General features: G+C 38.5%; 2 protein-coding genes across 3 annotated transcripts in view; both read right to left on the minus strand.

The window, feature by feature from the left end:
• The window catches only part of LOC122079629, a 19,778-nt gene extending 7,007 nt beyond the window's left edge, over positions 1–12,771 (minus strand). The window contains exons 1-16 of the mRNA XM_042646255.1: positions 12,590–12,771; positions 12,249–12,471; positions 11,998–12,122; positions 11,553–11,669; positions 11,240–11,386; positions 10,476–11,134; positions 6,698–6,819; positions 6,519–6,610; positions 6,030–6,273; positions 5,852–5,918; positions 5,211–5,359; positions 5,042–5,112; positions 4,770–4,943; positions 4,544–4,615; positions 1,368–1,469; positions 1,195–1,284 (exon numbers count right to left, since the gene is read on the minus strand). Coding sequence (XP_042502189.1) covers positions 1,195–1,284; positions 1,368–1,469; positions 4,544–4,615; positions 4,770–4,943; positions 5,042–5,112; positions 5,211–5,359; positions 5,852–5,918; positions 6,030–6,273; positions 6,519–6,610; positions 6,698–6,819; positions 10,476–11,134; positions 11,240–11,386; positions 11,553–11,669; positions 11,998–12,122; positions 12,249–12,471; positions 12,590–12,685 — 2,550 coding nt within the window. The 5' untranslated portion in view covers positions 12,686–12,771. The remainder of the gene's footprint in view (positions 1–1,194; positions 1,285–1,367; positions 1,470–4,543; positions 4,616–4,769; positions 4,944–5,041; positions 5,113–5,210; positions 5,360–5,851; positions 5,919–6,029; positions 6,274–6,518; positions 6,611–6,697; positions 6,820–10,475; positions 11,135–11,239; positions 11,387–11,552; positions 11,670–11,997; positions 12,123–12,248; positions 12,472–12,589) is intronic.
• A 6,152-nt stretch (positions 12,772–18,923) lies between these two features.
• On the minus strand, positions 18,924–23,550 carry LOC122079841 (F-box/kelch-repeat protein At1g67480). Of its 2 annotated transcripts, XM_042646592.1 has the most exons (5): positions 23,395–23,550; positions 22,347–22,416; positions 21,863–22,230; positions 21,345–21,737; positions 18,924–19,791 (listed from the first exon to the last, which is right to left on the minus strand). In XM_042646592.1, exons 4-5 carry the CDS (start codon positions 21,659–21,661, stop codon positions 19,164–19,166), a joined length of 945 nt encoding a protein of 314 aa, XP_042502526.1. In that variant the 5' UTR covers positions 21,662–21,737; positions 21,863–22,230; positions 22,347–22,416; positions 23,395–23,550; the 3' UTR covers positions 18,924–19,163. The 2 variants fall into 2 exon arrangements, with proteins under 2 accessions (XP_042502526.1, XP_042502525.1); XM_042646591.1 differs by having other exon boundaries at positions 21,345–22,230.
• Between the last annotated feature and the right edge of the window lie 434 nt (positions 23,551–23,984).

Below are 23,984 nucleotides of genomic sequence, written 5' to 3' on the forward strand. Positions count from 1 at the left end.
AAAAAAAAAAAACTAGTCGCATATGATGGGGTGCTTGTGGTAAACTGACTTGGATATGAGGAAAACCTAAATCAAAAAGGCAAAGTCTAATATTTGAATATCCCCCTGAGCCAAGTGGTCCCCCTTTCTCCCGTAAAAGCAATCAGAATTCAAACATGCAATGTTTTACTGGGAAGGATCAAACCATGGGAACAAATCTACAGGGTTATCACCTTCTTTGGCCAAATCTTCCAACCTTTTCACAATTAAGCTTTGAAACCAGCTGAAAAGGCTAGTGTAGCAAAGAAAACGGATGTGCTAACATGCGACCCCTCGCATTGGCTGCTCAAGTGCTAAAAATCCGGAATGCGCTAGCGTGCCCTCCGTTTTCTCACTTAAACCGTAGCTTGCTACAGAAAAACATGATAGGCTAGTGCAGCTCGCTGCTTGACTTGACTAAGCCCTGCTTGCTGCTCACTGGTTTTTCCATCATACAATCCAATTCTACCATTCTACATACAATTTTAGAAAGAATCCCTGAGAAAAGATATGCTTTCAGAACACTGAACATGCAATATTGGCATGAAGCCATGACTATTAAATGACCAACTGCTTAATTCTAATCTCCATGAGGACGCTATTCACTCCACATACTCAAAGGAATCCAATCCACCCTATTCTCCATCTTCCATCTATAGTAATAGGAATGTCTTTGCCAATAGAACTAATAAGGGAAAACCCATTTGATCTCTTATTTTCTTTTTCTTGTGTTTCTTTGTACCAATTTACTGTACTGAAGTAATTTGATCACCTACATTCAAGTTAAGAAATAGTGAAGTGATCATACCGGAACTAGGGATTGCAATGGAGTGGGTTTAGTGCTAGTGACCTAACTATTCAGTACGGTATGATACTTTTGCAGTTAAGAGTCATGTATAGTATTTGAGGAACCCTTGGTACCACATCCACTCTGGTAATCTTGTAAAACTGGTGAACCCCATCCATTTTGTTATAATTTTCCAATATTTTAAACAGGTCAATCACAGAATTGGTGATAGCTGCCCCATTGCAATACCTAACAAGAACAAGGAAGTCAGAGGAAAATACAGGACCTGGGGTACCACTGTATCTCGAATAATCTAAGGTTAAAGTTAATGCGTGAAAAAAAAACTGGCAGCTTTAATAAATAATGGTTGGCTGGGAGAAAGTGCTTACAGTACGAAGGTGATTCAAATTCCCTTTTGCTTTAAGAGTTTCAACATCTCGATCTAATTGATTTCTCCAGTCCACGAGGACGCTCTCATCCTACATTAGATTAAGCTGCCATGAGTCCGCATTAAGTAAATCAAGGTAACAGTAAATTAAAACTAAGAATCCACATTACAAACCTGGGGCACATGTATCATGACTTTATTCGGGAAAAGCTTTGTCAACAGCTTTGTTGTTTTTGGGACTTCTTTGCCTCTGTCATGCAGTCTACCAAAACTATCCTGAGAAACCAAATAAATAATATTAGGTATAAACAGGTAAACTATTTTCAGCTTAGTCACTCCAAAGCATAGTTTATCAATGCGAGAGCCTAGGCGTCCAGGTGCCTTGGTCACCTAGGCGGGCGCTTTGTTGCTGTCACCTTGCATCCAAGCCCCCTCCAATGCCTGGGGTTGCCTACACGCCGTGACAACTATGCTCCAAAGCTCAAAACTGTCTTCTTTATAATAGGATCTAAAGATAACTCGGAAGTAAAATATAAATAAATAACTTATTAATGTATTGATAGAATCTAGAAAGAAGTAACAGATGAAAACAGTTTGGAAATTCATTATGGTGACTTATCAAATGCTCTGTTGCTTGACCAAAGACAACAGGTCGATTTTGTGAGGAAGGCATCCAACTTTCATTTAAATAAGTTTTCCTAATTTGTGCATTTCTTTCACTTTCCTTACTTATATGCAACAATTATTTTTGAAAACATGACACAAAGTATCACCGTTTTGGTTTGTTGAGGTCAGTGTGTCCCCGCTGACACATGCAACCAGGCTAAAGTTGTGAACTGACAAGAGCCCTTCTCACTCTCACATCATGGGATTTGGTGCAGATAAGTCGCAAATACACAAGGTGAAACACTTAACTGATTCCAAAGATAAGAATAGACAATCAAGAACTTCAAACCATTCTGACTTCAGAATTTTCAATTCGCTACAGGTCTGTTGGCCTCAATATTGTTCAGCACAAAAGGATGGTTAACCAAAATTAAAGTCCAACAGAAATTCACTGGAAAAGAAAAAAGTCAAGCTCAATTTCATTACTCCAGTTCTCCGTTCCAACTCACTCTTCAGATTACCCTCCTGCAATTAGGTCCATGAACTTCGAGATGTAAGAAGCCATGATAAGATAATATCTCCTTGGTATTTTGACAAGCCATGAAGCTGCAGTCATACTATGAAAATGGCAATACAGCCATTTAGATCAAGAACGACAAGGATCTTTACCTGCACCAACTCCTTAACCTCTAAGAGGGCCAAGTTTCCAGGGCATACACACACAGATGAGTTCATTATTAATTACACTCTGGAAAGAGAGTTGCACGAAACCATGCCACCACGTGAAACGACTCTATCTCAATTTATCGTATATTGGAGCGACTCCTATATTACCTATTTACCTCTAATGTGTTCATTCCTTGTATTTGTTGCTCCTCTTCAGTGACTCTCAGTCTCCATTTGTATTTGTTGCTCCTCTTCTCTCCAACCCCCAAAAATTCAAAAGGGGGGGGGGGGGACAAGAAGTTCTTATCGAGTGAAGGGCGTTCACTTGGCAATACAGGTCTCTTCTATTGGTGGTTTAAATGGTAACTAATTATACATACAGATGGATCAATAATGGAAACATTGTGTTACAGTGGGAGAAAGGGACCTAATGAGTGCCAAGTTTTCCTGTTTGGCATTCAAGTAGTACGATACTCATTGAAGCTGTACTGAGGATGAGATAATGGAAGGACACTCGGCTAATGGTATTGGATGGACATTGAACTAAACGGTTGACCCCAGTAGTTCTCTAACCTTGTTATGCATGCCACGATACAATGTTTTCTATGAGCTCCTCATTCTAGTTGCAGCAGAGATTGGCCAATGAGGTAGCTAACCTTAAATACCAACTGCCTGTTAGGCCCAGGATCCATTCTGGCCTCACCATCCCTTTGTTGTTATTTAGCAGTCACCTCGACTTTATGGCTTCTTAATACATTTTATGGGATTTTTTTTTTCTGGGGGGCCTTCAGTTCTTTTTGTGGTTCATTTTTTCAGACAGAGTCCTCACATTTGATCACTTTATGTCAAGGGGAATGACATCCCCAGAATCCCACAACACTTGTAATACTGAATTGGTTTCTCATTTGTTCTGAGATGTCTTACGCAAAAGGTTTTGCAGGGCATCGATTAACACTATTTTTTTTTTTTTTTTTTGGATAGGTCAATTGACTCTAATGTGGGTAAATCCCAATGAGGAAGTGATATAACAAGATCATGGCAACAAGGCGAGCCTAGGCTGTGGCTAGATGCCTTGGGGCCTAGGCGGCACCCAGGTGGGTCAAGTCGTGCTGTATAAAGAGATGGGACTGTGTTAAACACCATACTTATGTCCTATTAGTTTTTATTATACAGGGGATCTTATGAATAAGATAATGAATTATTTCCTTCTTACGTATAAACATCAAAGGGTCTTTCTACTTCTTCTTAATGCTGCTACTACTTCTCCCTATTTTTCCTTCTCTATTCCCACCCCCCAAGGTGTTGGAGGGGACCTATAAGCAGGGTGAAACCAACAAGGCATCCAAGACACCTGGACGCCAAGGCAACGCCTTGGCAACAATACGAGCATCTTGTCCTTGAATCCTACAGGACTAAAACTAGGCCAGCTAAATTTACCTGCTGTTTTTTTAAGTCTCCGGTCGGAAAGAAACAACAGGGCATTCGATAATGTTTCTCTGCCAGCTTACAAGATGGCATGCAAAGGGCATAGATATTATTCTTTTCTCAGGTTCTATTTGTAAAGAATATTCAGTGAACAACATTCAACCTATGAGGTCAGGGTGGAATATTTTCTGAATAGTCGTGTGTATTTTTGGGTCTTGGCTGACTGCATCTTTTCACTGATTGGCAGTCATCCATCTCTAATACACTTCATTTTTAAAGAAAACACTACAAGGCTCATTTTTATTCGAGACTAAAATCTTACAAATGTCCGAAGGCCATGTCAAATGTCCATCATAAAAAACAATAACAATAATAATAGGTTAGAAGGAAAGATCCTGAGACAGGTTGCTTCTTCCAATTCTAATGATCAGTCAAACTTTGCAACTGCTAATAATATGGAAAACATAGAGCCAAAAAAAAAAAAAGGTGCACTTTAAAATTAATCACCAGAAGATCAACATAAATAAGCTATGCTGAATCAGCAGAATTCATGTGTAAGGACAAAAAGAATGGAAAATCCATACTCTCCAAATCAAACTCACAACAATAAACTATCACTAGAAAGTCCAAAGAATTCATGGTGGACTTCTTACCGGGAATGCAAAATCAAGCAGCGCAGTCTGATTGCTTCCAAATTTTGTGAAAAGAAGACCTCCAGGATGTGACTGCACAAGAAACAATATACCATTCAAGGAAAGAAGAGATTCCAAATAGCATTTACAAGAAAGGTAATAGAATCACCATAAACGTCAACAAGGAGAATTCAGAGAATGGAAGTCCCCAAAAGCCAAAGCACCCAATCAATGGAAAATAAGTTACCTTTTCCTTACGATTGTCAGTTTGGGTGTGTGAGCCAATGACGACGACATTATCAGTTAGCTTTTCCATTCGGCTCTTAAATGTTGAATATGAATCAGAATTTGCGACGATAGACTTCTCAACATCTTTCATAAACAAAATGAAAGGAGAATTTCTGCTTTCACTGGATACAACCTGGAATTATATATGAAATTTAGTAGCAAACAAATTTAGATAACACAACATTGCCAGCTTTGGAACATGCATAGTTAGTTCAAAATGAAAGTAGCTACCTCAAACAATGTATTGATGAGTAGCTTGTCCAAATCCTCTGTACCTGGGCTCTCCAGACGAAGATCATTGACTATTAAATAAAAAATAAAAATCAACAACTCAGTACACAATACTTGAGGCAGTAAATGTTACTTAGAGGAAAATATGTACACAGGACCATGACATCACCATTGCAAAAGAATCCATGACTTCCTTCACATAAGCCTCCAAGGTCAACACCTTCAGGAATAGGTTTATCAAATCTGACACCAATTTTGGACAATATATTATCTTCAAAAGGCAAGAGAACTTTTCCACGAAATCCATATGTTGGGCCCCTGTATAAATTTACCAAAAGCGTAAAACATTAAGACAGTGCGAATACCTAATGATATATAAAGAAAAAAAGGGGAAGTAACAAGAGCTCCAAAGAACCTACGCAGGATTAAAAGCATGACATAAAAGCATCAAAATACTTAAAGGATGCTTTTATCAGCTCCGAAAAACAAGAAAGCTGTGTGTGTGTGTGTGTGTGTGTGTGTGTGTGTGAGAGAGAGAGAGAGAGAGAGAGAGAGAGAGTTCACTTAGGCTATCTAAGCAAAAGGCAAAAGGAAACCTTCTTATGAGGATAATATAAATTTTGATTAATCTAAGATGGTAGATATTCTTATGTATCTATCAATAAATTGTGTATTTGTTGTATTTGTAAACTTGCTTTGAAAATAGTACAAACAATCTAAAACAGCCATCCAAAAATGAAATGAACAGCTGAATCAAGACTTTTGGCTGTCATACCAATGAAAATATATGTATGTACATACACTTCATACCTTGAAGGAGCTGAGGTAGTTGGATACAAACTACCAGGGACCATACCCACAAATCTCACTCTGTCACCTAAATGTTTCATGGTCAGAACATACAGCTAGAGTCAAACCATGATATATTAATAGCTACAGAAGCAAAACACGAGAAAATCCTTCCCAGAAGAGCTACGAGACGGCATACCCATCTTGAAAAGATGATTCTTAGATGTCCCAGAGGATGCAGGTGTGGTGCTTGTCTCTAGCTTTGGTTGAGATTCCAAAGCACAAGAAGGAACATCTGCAGGGCTTGGTGCATCTGACTCACCACCAGAAGGAATGGTGCTTTTAACCAAGTCCATCTGCCCTGGGCGGGGCTTTGAACAGACACAGGATTTTTCTGCTCGTAATCCATCTTTCAGAAGCTCCACTTCCTTTGAAGAGAGAACCTACAGAAAATTTATAATTTATAATTGTCCTGCCAATTAACTGTTTTCATACTATATATAACAATAGCAGTAGTAGCATTAACTACAACAATAATGACAGAATCAGAATATCTGCAAAAAAATGTAGGATAATAACAAATTAATGAGTTTAGAAAATCCAAAATCTCCAAAACAACTACATGTGGCACATATACAAAACTGTTTTACTATCATAGATTTAGGTTTGAAAGCGTCCTATATCTTACACCAAGAAATGAGTGGCCATCAAATATAAGCAATTTAGCCCCAAAATGATTAGCAAGTGCCTTTGACAACATCTCCTGATATATCTCAGAACCTGCGAACATAAAAATAAAATACAATTTTATGAGGAAACTAAATGAAGAAAACCTTTGACGAAAACTTTAAGGTTTTCTCAACTAACCTGCAGGACCCGATAGCAAAATTCTTGGGCTCACAGTTGGAAGTTCAGAAGTATATTTTGCATATTCTTTTCGTTTCAGGTGTATAAATACAGCACTAATCAGGACATTTTTGGTGTTCTCACTGTCACAAAAGTCACAGAACACTAGTTACAGACATGCCATGAAGTATTAGACTATTAGCAATGATGCACAATGCACAGTACATGAATTCTAGTTAGCAATCTTCAGTATTATATCATTAGGGAGTTCCCATGCATCAAGTACATCAACATATATGGCAGATCAATACGCAAGATAATATTTGCAGAACATTAAAGATTCAAAATATCTTAGCGCACAGAAAAACTAGGCTGAGACACACATGCATGAATGCACTGAGCACACACATCAACATCCAACACCGAAGGTTTCTAGGGAACCATTAAGACAAAGATGATTCCAAAGCATATAAAAAAATATAAGGAAAAGTGCCATTAACAATGGAACTACGCATAAGTTAGAAAACTATGGACAAACCAAATATCTTGGGGATGTGAACAGCTATACAGATTACCATAAGATGTATGAAGCACCTTTCATTTGTTTCTTGAGCATTTTCACAACCAAAATTCCCTTTCAAGATTTTAAAATTTTGAATTATTTATGAATTTAGAAAACCTCACATGTTCCCTTTGCAAGATTAAAAAGTTTTTAATCTTATTATTGACATATAAAATATTTACTAGCACATAGATATCAAACAAAATACTAGGAATAGCTACTGTGCCTGAAAAATATTTACTTTCATGGCCATCTCTTATTTCTTCTTTAAATGCACAGAAAACGCTGGTTTCTAGTAACAAGAATTCAAATATATAAGAAAACTTACAGGATGCCTACAAATGTCCTAAACATCTTAAGTTTTATTAAAGGAAGCTCCTTGATGCGAAACCCAGGTCGCAAAACCCTATTTGGGCTCGCTATGAGCCCACCCGGATAATACACAACTCAGAACTAGTAGATTAACTCTGCAAATTATCTCTGAAAACAGAGAAGTTGTCTGACCTGCACAATAACGCCTAGTCTCCCTAGGAATACAGGATTGCGTTCTGGAACTAGAATTTCAGTTGCTGGAATAAAAATTCAACACAAGAATTCCAGAAGAAAGTATAAAAGAAACAAATGTACTAAATTTAAGACAATACATATAACTAACTAGAGAGATATATGAAGAATAACGCAATCTGAAATTTAGAAGAAATAGTGAAAGATTAGAAAAGTAATAATAAGAGATAGCAAGAAGATTAGTAGAAGAGAAGAGGGAGGAAAGATCACACTGCAGAAGAAAGATAAACAGAACTAAAAGGAGAAGGGAGAGACATCAGATCTGAAATACCAAAACCGTATGCACAGCTTAACAGCTCCAAAACTCTTGAAGAAAAGTAACAAATGAAAAATAAAAAATAACTCAAACCATGTCCAATTCATAGTTGTCATGGTGTCACCTAGGTGTCCAAGTGCATTGGTCGCCTTGCGTTTGGACCCCTTCCAATGCTTTGGGTCACCTAGACGCCGTGACAACTATGGTCCAATTGATGGGGGATGTATACATATATATAACCTTTTAAATCTCCTAAACTTACTAATAAAATTATTCGTAATCACTCTCTTATTCTGATCTGACTTAATAAACTTAAAACAGAAATCTTAAAAGCTATTAAGTATCCTAATTTATGTGAAACACTCAAGTACTAACCCGTGTACTAACTTCAATCCTACTTTATATAGCTTCTAGATTAGGACCATTACAATAAAACCCAAGAAATAAAAGACTCAACCTATAGAATAACTACCCAAAGCTTGTTTTCAGCCCATTGGACTGCCACGGTGCCACCAACACCTTGTGAGGTCTGGTTTAACTGAAGTAACATTTTCAAGCAATTCTGTACTGGAAGGCCTGTTGTACAGCCCTCTTGGCCTTGGGGACTTTGATAGTATGTGTAGGAGAGTTTTCTTTTTGGGTATGGGTTCTGCAATTAATTGAAAAGGAAAACATTTCTCTTACTAATCCCAGAAGAAAAAACTGAGGCATTGGACAAATTACAATATACCATAATAGAAATAAGAGAATTTTAATATTTACTACCAGAAGTACCACTCAATTGGCTAATATCTGTATCTGGTTCTTTTTTTTTTCAAATAATGATTACAATATTACATTCTATATCTAAAACCAGACCAAAAATCAGAACATTCATGCCCAGCAGTTGGCAATCTGCTAATACAACAACAACAACTCAGCCTTATCCCAACTAAATGGCGTCAGCTACATGGATCCTTGCCCTCCAATCAGCTCTATTCGAGGTCATACTTGATACAAGGCCCAAGCTATAAATGTCTTTCCTCACCACTTCTCCTAGGGTCATTTGAGGTCTACCCCTAGCTCCTTTAGGTCCTTGAACCATTCCTCCATACTGGAGAATCCAAAGGCCTCCATTAAACATGGTCATTCCACCTCAAACGACTTTCTCGTAATTTATCATGTATCGGAGCTACTCCCAAATCGGCTCTAATATGATTATTCCTTCGTCCTCCCTAGTTTTGCCACTCATTCATCTCATCGCCCTCATCTCCGCTACCCTAAGTTTATCTATATGATGTTTTTTAATTGCCCAACATTCCGCACCATATATCATAGGCATATAATTGTCCTATAAATTTCTACTTCAAGTTTTAAAGGAATACGTCGATCACACAACACTCCGGATGCAACACTTCACTTCATCCATCCTATTTTAATTATTTGTAAAACATCGCATCTATATCACCTTCTTTATCTATGATTGAGATCAGATAACTAAAATAATCACTTTGCGGAATCTTCCTCTCATCAATTTTCACCATCTCATTCTCCATGATGCAGCTCCAGGGTTCCAAAACCCGACTCGGATCGCTAATGGGACAAAGGAATTAATCAAATCTGATAAAGAAAGGAAAAAACAACATCGTCTTCAATCCTATGCACAAAACAGAGGCAGAAAGCCAGTTTAAAACCTGGCGAGTTTTCTCCTACACCACTAACCGGATTCCCATGGAATTTCAGTCAAATAATCAGACTTCAAAACCCTATGGATTCCAACCAACATCAGGTCAGAGAGAAAGGAGATCCAGATCTGAATCTGAGTTTATAACTCGCAACAGATGAATCGATTGGGAGCAGGGATCCATGGGACGAATGCCCTAGGAAAAGGAGTCTGTGACTTGAATATCAGGACCAATCCATCTGTATTAACAATCCAACGAAGCTTTCCCAGATCTCTATTTTTCCCCTTCTTTTGTGCTTAGATTGTTATATAGATCTTCATATTTCTCGTCTTTGCCTTTCTCACAACTAGAATAATCAAAGGTTAAAGTTAACAACAGAAACTGTAAGAACACTAACTAGAAATAGAGTTTCTTCATACATGTCCCTCGCATTGTAGTAAAGGCCCCCCACATGTGCTTTGGAAATTCTAGGGTTTGAGTCTTCACAACTAAACGTGTGATTCAGATTGATCTCAAATTTGATTGGATATATCCATCTATCATTAAAGTTCAAGCAAAATAACACCATAAACACTAGCAGCTAAGAATCAAAACAGCTCAGCTATAATAGATCTGATACGCAGATGGCGGACAGATGGCAGAATATGATGGTAGGAAACTACAGCCTTCATTCTCACAGCTATTTGTTGGCGCATCTAGACAAAAGAGGGATTACATAAAACTAAGAAAGAAAAAAAAAAATTAGATTCATACCTCAAATAGTAAGGGAAACTGTCAAAAGAAACTTGTAATTCTTTTCCATCAAGAATACCAGCTTGTATATCTTCTTTGAATGCTGCACATTTGGAAGAAACACCTGGCATTGACGTTTGCTGTGAATCCCTCGACCATTCCTTTCTTTCTTCCAATACCTGTTTAAAGATATTCTTGCTCAACTCCAGGTCACAACTACTTGATCCAGCCAACATCCGCAAGAAAGGCCTTAATGAATCATTCACCCCCAAAAGTTTTACAACATCCGACCCCACACCAGATTCTTGATTGTTGTCCGTACGAAGGCTATGGCTGGCTGTTCCACCCTCAACCGCTTTATCACTCCCTGCACTTGGATCAGAATTAACTTTCCTCTCTGGACCATCAAGGTCCATTTCTGTCCCATCTCGAGCAACAGAACAAACAGGAATTTCAGTACCCTGTTGGCCTTCACTGGTATTTTTCACTGGAGGCACCAAAAGTGATAAATCTTGCCTAAGGTTTGATAGAGATGCCAGTATAGAAGCTCCAGCCACAGCTGAAGGATCCCCAGACCTCCTTTCAAGGTGTAACCCTTTACCCACATTGCTTTGAGCCTCTGCAAGCCCAACTGTTGAAGATGCCTTAACTGCAGCCTCAGCTGTGAGCTGCTGGAAAATCTATTGGGGAAAGCATTAAGGAAACCATCCAAAGGAAGAGAACAAAAGAAATGAAAGAGAAATCATCAAATAAATAAGCCTAACTAAAGTCAGCAAGAAGGATACATAAGCATGGTTCCCTGCTGAGCTGAATAACACTTCATCCCCAGAGCTGAGGATGCTGCTGGAGTTCTTCTTGACAACCTTCCCATTTATTTGCACAGACCCCTTGCTCCCTGTGCTTTCGAGCATGGCAACAACACGGCCATCATGCTGACCATGTCCACAAATAATGAGTACTTATACTGCATGTACACATTGAGAGTTCATGTCTAAAATACGAGGAACCAAAGGCACCCGCGTAGACCACTCACATATGTCTCACACCAAAAGAGGATGACAACTTTAAGATGTAAAAAAGTTAACGCACAATTAATACCTGTGTATGCTTGATCTTGCATAGCAAAGCACTGATGTTTTGGTCCTTTACAGAGAAGTTGCAGTGTCTGTTTGAACCGATAGTGAAAACAGGTTTACAAATGGGAACATGAGGATTCTGCAGCACACGAAGGATTAGTTCTGCTGGGAAAAGAGGGGCAATGAAAGAATACTACCAGATTGAAAAATGAAAATGCAGATAAATCAGTATATCGGACCACACCCGAAATATTTATTAAAATAAAAAATACAGTAAATCTTTATGAATCAAAGAATTTCCCGTCAGTTCAATAATGAGAGTAGGGGGGAATTGAGAGTATAGATACAAAGCGACGCTTGCAACACAAAAGTCCGGAAAATTCGCAAGAAAGAAAAAATAAAAATTTACATTTGAAGAACAAAAAAAAAAAAGTAATTTCTAAGTATGAGAATTGAGCTAGAATTACCTGAGAGAACTGCGACAGAAGCTTGCACCAAGGAGTCGAAGAGTCAGAATTCGGGTTCTGCTTCTGAAAAGCGCTCCATGAAGAGAACGGACTTCTTGGCTTGTCCACCAAACTCGCCGAAGAACCTTCAAAATAACAAGACCAAAAGGTGCTCAAGAAAAATTCGTCACTGGTAAAACCCCCAGAAAGCCAATAAAGAACGCACTCAAGCATGCAACGAACTATTTCCAGCAGAAGGGGGGGAAATTCACCTTCTGCGATCGGCGATACTACAGGAACGGCCGAAGCGGTGACATCTTCCCCTTTCTCCCCCTTATCAGAATCCACAGCATCACCGGCACCGCTGCTAGAGATCGGAGGGTCGATTGGAATGCATTCTACAGGGTCTGACGCCGGAGACGAGCACAATTCCTTTGAATAATCCGAAGATCCCGAAGTCTGTGAAGATTTCTCAGCTGCGGCAACGTTTTCAACCTGAACATTCCAATAAATCAAAGGTAAATAGCACGAATAATAAGCGAAATTCAAGATTTCACAGCTCGAAGAAACATCAAAAGATTTTCTTGGTTCTGTATTCCATAATTCCAAAAACCTTTTGCCGTTTCGGTGACGAGGGTTTCTCATCTGAAGACGAAGATCTCTTGCTAGTATTAGTCGATAGCGAACCGCTTCGCCTTGTCGAGACCATGGCTGCTTGGTCTTTTCCTCCTCCTCCTCTTCTTCCTTTTCCTTCTTCACCGATCCGATTATAATCTTCGTTCCAGAATCCAGAGAGAGATACCAGATATAAGCAATACTGCTTTTTTCCTTTTTTAAAAAATTAATAATTTATAAATTCTTCCTCTGATTGGTGGGTTTAAATTTAATTCTTGTTTCCATATCACCATATAGGCCATATAGGCCATATATGTACGTGTTACCAGCGCAGGTTAGTTGTTTTGATGGGTTCTTACTAAAATACGCCACAAATATTATAGACGTTAGGTTAATGGGTTTGTTTCTACCCAAAAAAAAAGAAGGTTAATGGGTATGTGCACTGCTGACATTTATGTGGGCCGCTGGCTTCTCCACTTGTGGGTTTTCTCGAAGGCAGGTTCTAAGTTCTAACTTCTAACCCCTTACACAAGGGTAGGTAAAATCTGGTCGAACCACGTGGAGCTGTTACAATGACGGGTCATGGGTTCCTCATGACCCGAATGGATTATCGTCGACCATGTTTCCCTTTTGTGATTAAATGGGTGTGGATATTTCCGCGCTGCCAGTGTGTAATGGAATCTCTCACATTACACCTTATTGATTGTCGATTGTGGCTAAAACCATCTCAGCCGTCTCTCTCCATTGTTGTCACACCCTCCACACCACACCTCTCTCTCTCTCTCTCTCCATTTGCTAACTAGTGGCACTGCCTTGGACGACTATTTTGTCGAGTAGAGCTATTTACTCGATCGTAGGCATTTCTGGAACACTTCTAACAAAGGAACAAATAGTTAATTTTGAAAGAACTTATTGTCAACATCTTTTCGGATATGAACCTAATCTAATTCAAAAGGGAAAACTTGTTGTATCTCAATTTCAATCCAAACAGGTTTGATTCACACTCTATGGTATGAGAAAATTACCATCCGAAAGAGGAAAAACATAGTTTGCTAAAGAAAGTGTTGAAAAACGGCAATGAATAAACTTTCAACGATAGTGCTTTCAAAACTCCCAAAATATAATTTGTTACAAACATATATGTCATGGTTCCTTACTTCGACAGGGTGCAAATATATAAATTTGTCTCTCATGAAAATGTACCACTCTTGCACAAATAGGGGAGTGTGTCAGTATAAATGAGGGGATTTTTTTTTTTTTTTTGTATTGAAGAATTCAAATAAGGGAGTGGAGAGAGTATAAAGTTCATACCTCAAGTATTTTTCTAGTAAACCTTACCCAAGTAAGTATTTACAATAGACTATAGAAAAACATGTCAACAATAACGTGACAAACAATGAGGAATCCTCTAGAGTAAGAGAACGTTATCCACTGGTATAAGTACACAACAACAGGCATGGTCAATGGGAAGGTACATCAAGCAACATGGTCTTTTTGCACCCGTTGTGTATAAGCGTAGATATACACTAGTAGTACATGCATGGCCCCTATGCTTAGAAACAAAAAGGGGCAAAATGATTGCCCCGCCCCTCGTCAAAGATGGAAATATCAACCACGTTGATGCTTTTGTGTGCACTCCCATCCCCGCATTTGCGTATGAGTCATACTGGCTCCACCTCTCCTAAAAAAATAAATAAAGATAAGTTAAGTTACATTTGGTAACGTGAAGTGTTTCCATTATTATTTATTGTTCATGAATAATAATTGAACAAGAATACCTTTAGTAACACCTATTTGGCTATTTGTTTATATCTATTCTAATAGAAGGGTCTTCCCTCCCTCCCCAGAACCCCCCCCCCTGGCATGGGAATATAAAATGACTCTCTAATTGGAAAACATTAAAAGAGGAAGAGGATCACTACCAGATTGTATGGTTACTACGCCAACAGGTCAAGACATCAACCATAGAAGGCAAGGATGTCTTTTCATGCAGCCCTATGTCTAGGCATAGGGATGCGCAATCAGGTAGTCCTCTTTTTCCCTTAAAAAGAAAAATGAAGGGAAGCAAGAAGTTGTCCTTCCCGATCTCTCTTTGTCTCACCCCACCTCACCCCCACCCTCACCCTCTGCCTCTACAACTTTCACGTCCCCTTCCTATGCAACTCCCAACCCCACACTCTCCCCCCACATCCTAGTTTTGCCTCTATGCTCAAAGGCAACGTATTTGCGCAAAGACTATTTTTGTGAAGGAATGGATTTGGAAGATGGTTGTAAGGGGAATCCCTTTACCCACTAATTAAGTTGATTTGAGTTTTATAAGGTTAATATATTTAAAGGGTAAGTTTGTCATTTTAACTTCACAAGTTTCAGTTGAATAACTCATAAGGGTAAAATGGTCTTTTCTATTTCAACAACTAGCAGCAGGCTAACACCGTCATGTTTCATGGGGCTTCAAGTAATGTGTTCAATAGTTTCGGGTGTCAAGCAACCTGACTATAGTATAGGGGGTGTCCAAGTAATTATCCAAAAAAAAAAAATACCGCCCCTTAACCTCATTAGGGTAAAATGGTATTTTTCATTTCAGCCACTGACAAGAAACTAATGTCGTCAAGTTTCATGGGGCTTCAAGTAACATGTTCAATAGGTTGGGTTGCCAAGCATCCTGGACATAGTTCTGGGGTGTCCAAATAATTATCTCATAAGACATTTGTCATAAAAACACTCCCAACAGAATGCTCCATGCTCATGCAGCCTCTACACTCAGACACATGGGGGAGGAGGGTGAAATGATGCACCCATCCCTATGAAACACAATAAAATCAGCCCCTATCGATGCTCATGGGTGCCACTGAATGGCCTCACGATAGCATAAGGGACTGTGCCCGATATTACATCATAGGCACATTAAGAACGCAGATAATTATAACCATATGCATATGAAATGATAGTAATGGAGTGCCAATCCTGGGCTTTATTTGTAAAGTCTCTATTCCTTGGTAATCGAAGCCCAAAAATCTATAAGCTAGTCCATGCTTGACTAGCCAAGTAGACAAGGACCCTACTGAGTTCATAACGTCGTGACAGTTCTGTCTATATCCGGTGTAGGCATTAGAGCATTGAGAGGACCTTTCCCTAGTATGAGAGGACTGGAAATGACGCACCTCTAGTGTACCAGTTATCGCGCCCACGGTAAATGCAAGGTAGCCAAGTGCAAAACAGATAACTGCTAAAAACATATAAGTGGTAAGCCCATCCCCAAAATGAGTGCTATCCACAACAAGGGAAAATTCTTTTCCCCCCAAAAAAAAAGGGTAGGCTGATGGCCTAAGGCATATCCAACACTAAAAGACATTATCATTTTAAAAAGAAATAAAATATTATTTAACAATACCTATTTGTGTTGGCTTAGAAAAGATCTTAGACTCAATAGCTTTTTCTTGAACAAAGAATTCCAACAAATAAATATAACCACCGAATTTGAGAAGTTCCTTACATTCTTACATTACATCCTCTAAAGGTAAAAGAACAATTAGAGTATCGTCGCGAATAGGGTCTTTGTTGTTCATGAACTCAACATGAGTGTGACAACATTGACTGTCCTCCATGGTATTCTCCTCTTTGGTGATAAGGAATTAAGAAGTCACCACTTAGATTTGGATCCTCTCTTCTACTATATTTTGGATACCTTAGAACATAGTTAGTGTACATATTTATGAAGAGATAGATTATCCCCCTAGCTTTGTTTTACTACTGAATTCATCTAATCCATTGGATATTGAATGAGATATGATCAAAATAAGATTAACGACACGGCATAAAAAAAAAAAGTGTTCAATCCAATCCAATAGAGGTTTGAACACATATTGAAAAATTATTTTCAGAGTACATTTTGAGCTAAATCAGAACTCTATAAGCCTAGAAAACCTAAAAACATGTTTCTCATTCGACCCATCTCCCACATTCGATGAGCCCAGCCTGATGTCATATGGGCTTGGGCTAGAATTGGATGAGCCTGACCAGACGTCGGATTAGGTCCGGCCGGTAGCTTCGGGTGATATGGTTTCTTGTATTTTTGCATCGAAATCATTGGAAAAACAAGAACTTTCAATCCATAAATCCAAATTTCAGATCCAAGTATTGTAAAAATTTCTCATGAGTATAATCCGAAGTTGTAAAATAAAAATAAATTAAAAAAAAATTTAAAATTAAAATTTTTTATTTGAAAATAGGTCGCACGAAAAAAAAAAAAAATGTACATATTTTTAAGATAAAGGTCAAATGAAGTTGTTTATAAATCATTTTTGAATACAAAGATTTTTATGATAAAATACCCTTACTTAAAGAGTTTGAACTTATTTCATGATCATCCGACCAACCGTTGGCTCGTCAACTTTCCCATGGGTCAACCTTTGACTCATCAACCTTCTCATGCGTATTTTAATTATTGGGCGGGTGCTAGCAGTACGTGCATATTGCAATATTATTTTCACTTTCTTTTAATATTAACCGTCCATTTAATATTAGATTAATCTAAACCATCTAATAGTTTTTTAAATTGTAATTGATTCCTAGTTTTTAAGGTGGAGAGATGACGGACGTGGTTACTTAACTTGTCTAATATTTTTTTTATATAAATAAAAAAATAAAAAATAAAAATCCAACATAAGAGAACTCCTCCTTCGATTCTGTTGGGAAATCTCAATTCTCTCTCTCTCTCTCTTGCTTTGCTCTCAAAATAGGATAAGGTAAGAAAAAAATCAACATAACTATTTTTAGGCACTAAGCATATGAGAGACTTGGCCACACATATCCAAATACCATGTTTACATATTAATCATTAGAGAAGGGATTTGGACAGTAAAGCTTGCATGTATGGCAGATGACAAATTTGAATTTATAAAGTAAACAAAGCTCTTGAATAACTAAGATTTTATTATTACTTATTGGGTAGATATTATTAACCTATGAGAATTTACCATGGATGCAAATCTTCAGTGAGATTGATAAACAAAACTTCAACTAGACTAGAGACCGATGAAAAAGGAAGGAGAAAGAAGGAACGGCCTTGAAGAATAAGCAAGGAGAGAGAGAGAGAGAGGATCGAGATTTCTAAGCAAAATCAAAGGATGAGTCCGCTTATATTGGGATTTTTATTATTTATTTATTTAAATATTAATAATATTAAACAAAGTTGTAATTGTCTATAACTCTATTAGCAGGATTAACATATTTAACATGTGTCAATCATATCACTTACGTGGACATTCATCGGGCTCCAGACGTTCTGCATTCCTATTTTTCTGCGTGTACCGTGACCATTTTGCCTTAATTATTTTATAAGAATAGACCCAGACACTATTACAAGACACTACCAACATCATTTTTTGGGCAAATGAAGTAGATTTTTTTTTTAAGTTATTTGTTTAAAGGCTCCCTTGCACCATAGACACAAGGAGCACAAAAAGACCACCCTACCCATCTTGAGGGGGCACACCCATAATATAGGCACAGGGGAGCTCTCCGATAGAAAACACCTGCTCTTTTGTTTTTTTTTTGGGCCAGGCCCATAAGGAGCCTAATAAAGGACACATGAGAACCATTAAACGAGACATTATGCTACATTTATTACTAACTACTAATTTATTTACTATTATATCAAGAAATGTGTAGGGTAAGAGTGCAACCCTTCGATCTTCCTTGGACTTCCACTAGTGCCCAACTAACTAGCAATTTGCCACTAATATGGAAGCTTAAGAAATGGGCACATGATTTATGATCGCGCTGGTACCATGAAGAAATAACTTAAAAGGAAAGGGTCCCCTCCAACGCCTGTTTTCTATTGTGCGTGTTTGAGGGTTCCCCTTTCACATATTCCAATAAGGGGGTTATTCTAGACATGCTAATATTCTAAATGAACAGTAACATAAAGCGAGGGATGTGTCAGAGAGATCTGCATACTGGTATTGTGTGTATCTTTTCCCCATAATCTAATCTCAGTATCGATGTTGAGTCATAAAACCAGCAGTTGGAAACCTGGAAAGCTGATATATAAACGAAAGAAAGGCTTCCCCTCGTTTTCCACAAGAGATTGGGGGACAGGTTCCCCAAGTCTCCCCCAAGGGGGCGAGTCTCAATTCAAGATCAAGAGAGATCCCTGAATTCTGCAGAATGTACAGATTCGCACTCAGAATCTGAAATCGAAATGGAAATGCTAGAGATGGCTAGTCTGATTCTATCTGGATAATAAAACACTTTACACATCAACCCGCATCCCAAACATCACGTCTCAACCACAAGCAGTTTGGTTGAGACACAATGCAAAAGTAACAGAATTAAGCTAGAATAACTATCATAAAATTGAGAAAAGATAGATTTCAGTGTCGCTTAATAGTTAATACTTAAAAACAAGTTCTTTGCAGATTAAACTACACACACCATGCAATAGCCACACATAATGTCATAATTAAAGTTACTACAGAGATCCCCCAAACTGCATATACTTTCATCCATTCGAAAGAGCATATTAAGTGAAAAAACACAGGAGATCAGGATTCAGGAGGATGCAGAGCTGTTCACGCTTTGATTGTCACGCTGCATAAACAGAGACCAGATGGTTTAATTGCAGAGGTTTGCCATTCGGAGCCTGGAGCGGCTTCTGGATCATACAAGAGTGTTCGATATTCTGGTTCCTCCTCTGAGGAGAAGAGTAGGAGCTTTCCATCCAGTATCCCGAACCGAAACCCAATTCTTGTGCTCCCTGTCAATGGAACAGGGACCATCTTCCATGAGTTGTCAATAGCATTGAATATGGCTAGCTTACGCTGGTTCTTCCACTCCATGCAGAAGAGTCTCTTGCCTAGCACTGCATGTGCTGTGACCATGGCACACCCATTCTTCATCTCGCACCAAGTGTGATGCTCAGGGTTGTACACATCCACAAATCTTGAGTTGCCAATCGTGAAGCTAGACCGACCACCCATGATATAGAGCTTCCCCTCAAACCCACAGGCAAAACAACCCCACCTTGGACAACGGAGACTCTCTATAAGGATCCACTCATTTTTATCAGTATCATACACCTCAGCACTTGAGAGGGTCTCGCCATCAGCTCCATAGCCTCCTACTGCGTACACCTTGCCATCAACTTCGGCACAAGCAAAGTCATAGCGCGCCACATTCATATTTGCCAATGTGCTCCAGCTGCATTTAGGGAGAAACAATTACAACACCTGAAGGAGCTTATAGAACCAAAATTCATTGAACCACCATTCTTATTTCACTGCAGAATGTAAGAAACAAGCGTATACAGTACAAATTGCACCCCCCCCCCTCTTATCTCCATGGAGTCATGCTAAAGTCAGTTGATTTGTGGAAACATCAACTCAACCACCACCACCCCCAAAAAAGATGAAGAATTCAGGTTTGTGCCACACATTAAGATTGCTGTCATGATCTTGCTCAAGAAGCACTGTCCACCAAGAAATGGTTGGTGTCATGGCTAAGTTAGCCAAGAATCCCTCTTCAGGTGGCTGTGTCAGCTCCCCAAGAATTGCCAAGGGGAGAGAGTGGCCCCAAGGACAGTTGACATCATGAACTCTTAATTTTTTTTTTTTTCACCAGAAACTAAAGCTCCCCAACTGCTCCCCCACCCACCCACCTCACCTCGAACAGGGGGGGGGCAATTGCATCAGTTATTTGGGCCCTTGGAGACGTCCTACACACCATATAGAAATGCTGCACCTAGAGCATGGCCAGAGAACAGTTGGCATGTACCTTCTAGGGCAGTTGGATGTCGAGAAAGGAAATGTTGTCCAAAACTTGGAGTGGGAAGAAAGATTTGCCAGTCATATCGGTAGGAAAACCTAGACAATTATTGAGTAAATCGAATCCAGAAACAGGAAAGACCCATCAGTCATAAGCCTCTAGACTCTAGCACGAAAAGACAAGAGCCATATACATACCATGTTATCATGTATGAGTATAATGTGAACAACGCTTTCAATTCTTATTTTCCATTATAGTTTTGGAGAATAATAATGTACATCACAGTATCTGAATTTAATGCTAATATCACACAAGAAGCAAGTGGGAAAAATGGTAACCAATGAAGTCTTACCTAGAAGATCCTCTAAACCAAAATACTTCGATCACATAATTCCCCACCCGTTGTTTGTGTCCTAATTTAATGCACTGTACAAGCATCCCACAGGATCCTTGTGACTTAGGCTGCATTTGGATTTAGTTTTTTCCTCTCCAGTAGCTACAATCATTGATGGAATTGGCCAGTAGCATAGCTATGGTTCAGCATACCCCCCCCCCCAAATGAATTAGTGGCATTTTGTTTCAGGGGGACCAGAAAAAGAACAGGAGGAAGAAATAAAAAATACAAACATTTCACTTGTCTTTATTCCGGAACCAGAAAAGCAGACATGAAACTGAACATACATTGAGGCTCAAGAATCCTCAGCAGCAAATGATTTAAATTAAATCACTAGCCATAGGCCATAAAATAGCATCATAATTCATGAAAAAATATTTCCTGTTTGCATACTTCATCAACAACATAAGGACAAAACAAGAAATGAGAAAAAACAAACTAAACTCACCAAGCCTTATTCTTACTACTAGGGGTTAATTGCAAACCTGTTCAACCATTCACCTAACTTTAATGCATGAATGCATCTACTGTTAATCTTCAATAGAAAATGCACTTGCAATCGTATATATCATATAAAGAGAAGAAAGAAGCATACCTGTTGAGACAAGAATCATATTGATAAACAGCTGAAGAGACAACTCCAGCCCCTTCACATTCCAAATAACCACCAATAACAAGAAGCTTTCCATCAAGAACAACCACTCCAAAACCAGCATTCACTGGACCAGGCATAGGAGGAAGGAGCTGGTGTTCATTTCCCAAGCAACCCAACACCTCCCAGTGATTCCCCTTTCCATCTGTATCTCCAGTTAAGACATAAAGCCATTCCTCAAGCCTCCCAGCCTGTTTCCTCACAGTAATGAATTCCTTACTTTGGATCACTGATCTCCATCGTTTACTCACAGCACCCATTGCTGGAAATTTAGTGCGGGGAACAAGTGCAAGGCAGTACTTTGCCACATCATCAGGAAGGCCAGGTAAGATGGGGCTGCAAAGCTCATCAGGTGCCAGAGATGTTAACTGAGGATTCATTTTTGAACAATTTGAGGGATCTTTAAGGACTGTAGTAGAGAAACACATTTCTAAATCTGTGAATAGTTTTTCGCTACTTACTAAACCAGGCATTCTCTAAATTGAGCAGTAGGATAAATCAAAAGAGACTGTACATCTCTCTCTTGTCCATTATCAAATCAACCTGATTATCAGGAAGAGAACTCAGATTGCTGAACGGCAGAATTACGATTAAAGAAATTCATGATACCCGTCACCTATAGGGATTTTAAGAGACCAAGGCATGAAATATGTCAAAGAGTTGAGAATCTGAATCGTAAATGATAAGGATCTTTTGGGTTTTGTCCAATATGATTCAGATGCCATGCCAATACTTCTCTTAGAGCACTTCCTGCCTACGAATTTGTTGAGAGTAAGACTGAATTTCAAGTTGTATGAATTGCCCAAAGCCCCACACAATGCCCAAATACCTACAAAAGATAGTAGAAAAAAGATAAATAAATCTGAAGCTATCAGTGCCACAACAGGCAGAAAATTGTAACTGACAAACAGATAAGAGACAAAAGGAGTAGGAAGGAATCCACACCGGTCAATTCCATAGAACTTGATATCGTTTACCCCCCTGTAACTTCCATTTTACCAAAATCCACAACCACCTGAAAAGAAAATCTAATCAGCATTAGCTATTCCTTCACCAACTTCTCCTAGTAGCTGCATATCAAGGCCTTAACATCGTAATCATATGCGGCAGGCAATTGAAATTTAAAGGGCAAAATAATAAGAAAGTGGTTTCGCAGTAGAGAGACAACTGTCACCACCTTCCCTCTCATCTATCCGCACTCATGAAACAAATCATATTAATACATCAAAACATTAAAAAACTAGTCTTTATTCTTTCCCATGGAAAATTATTCCTGTAAAAAATGGTACAACATACAGATCTAGAGTCTAAACGGAAAAATCAAATCAACCGCTGTCCACAACCATTAAAAGTACAATTTCTGGAGGATTTAAACAAAACAGACGGCATGATAACAAATCAATACCCTGAAGATAAAAAATCAGGGGTTCAGAAAACAAGATCCATAAGGGAAAACGGAGAATGAAGACAGATGGGATTTCAGAATGTAAGTGGAAGAAGAAATACTAAGACAGCTAGATCAATGAACGCAAACAGTAGGTAGAGAAAAAAAAAATTGAGATCTTGAATCCCACCGAGGACACCTGAGAGTTGATTAATAGCGAAGATGAAGGGAAGTTCGGATAAGATTTCCACACATTCCTCCTTGCTTCTTAATATACTATAAAGCCCAGCTACAGAGGGTAAAGCAGACTTCGACAAGATTAAATTTCAAGGGAATAAGAATAAGATGAGGAAAAACTGAGAAATCTGCAAGGAAAAAGAGGGGAGTGGGGAATGGAAGCTGAAAAACGAACCGCAAAAGCACTAATCATCAAAAGTATTTCAATATAGCCAACAAACAAACAACATATACTAAACCAGAAAAGAAAAATAAGAATTTGAAGAAGAAGAAGAAGAAGAAGCCACGAACAATTACAACAAGAGCTTAACATCTCCACTCTTTAATGGAAAACGAAAAACGAAAAACAAGAACTGAAATTAGAAGAGATACCTGAGGAAACGACGAATGTGTTCAGAATTCCAACTTCGAGCTCTCTGAAGAGGTATTGGTTCAGATCTTATCTCACTGAGCGGAATGCGGAAGGAAACGAGGAGATTTTTAAAGGGCCAACAGCTATAGCCTACATCGACTGCAAAGACAAGAGATGAATAGAGGATAGAATTGACAGGACCATCATACGTCAGCGATAAATATTTTTGCTAAAACATAGAAAAACTTCTCACCTTTATCATCGGTCGATGTTTTCCTTGATTAATTTGGTTTAACGGAAGTGAGTTTTCAAATTTTATGGATAGATATATTTCATGGATTTAGGTCTTTATATCGATTGATATCAATATTTGATACAAATAGATGATATCAATATCGTTGGAGGGTAAAATGGTATAATTTGATATTATTGAGATATCAATATTGACTGAGACCTATAAATACAACCTTGGCGGACTACAAAAATGTAAGTTTCAACTTAATTAGACTTATCAAATGGTAGAAGATAGTCTTCATACCTAAATTAAATGGCATAACATAACTTTAAACACAAAGAATATGGGAGAATAAACAATAGTAATTAGAGTACT

The sequence above is a fragment of the Macadamia integrifolia genome, chromosome 5, assembly GCF_013358625.1.
Source record: "Macadamia integrifolia cultivar HAES 741 chromosome 5, SCU_Mint_v3, whole genome shotgun sequence".
Taxonomy (NCBI): Eukaryota; Viridiplantae; Streptophyta; class Magnoliopsida; order Proteales; family Proteaceae; genus Macadamia; species Macadamia integrifolia.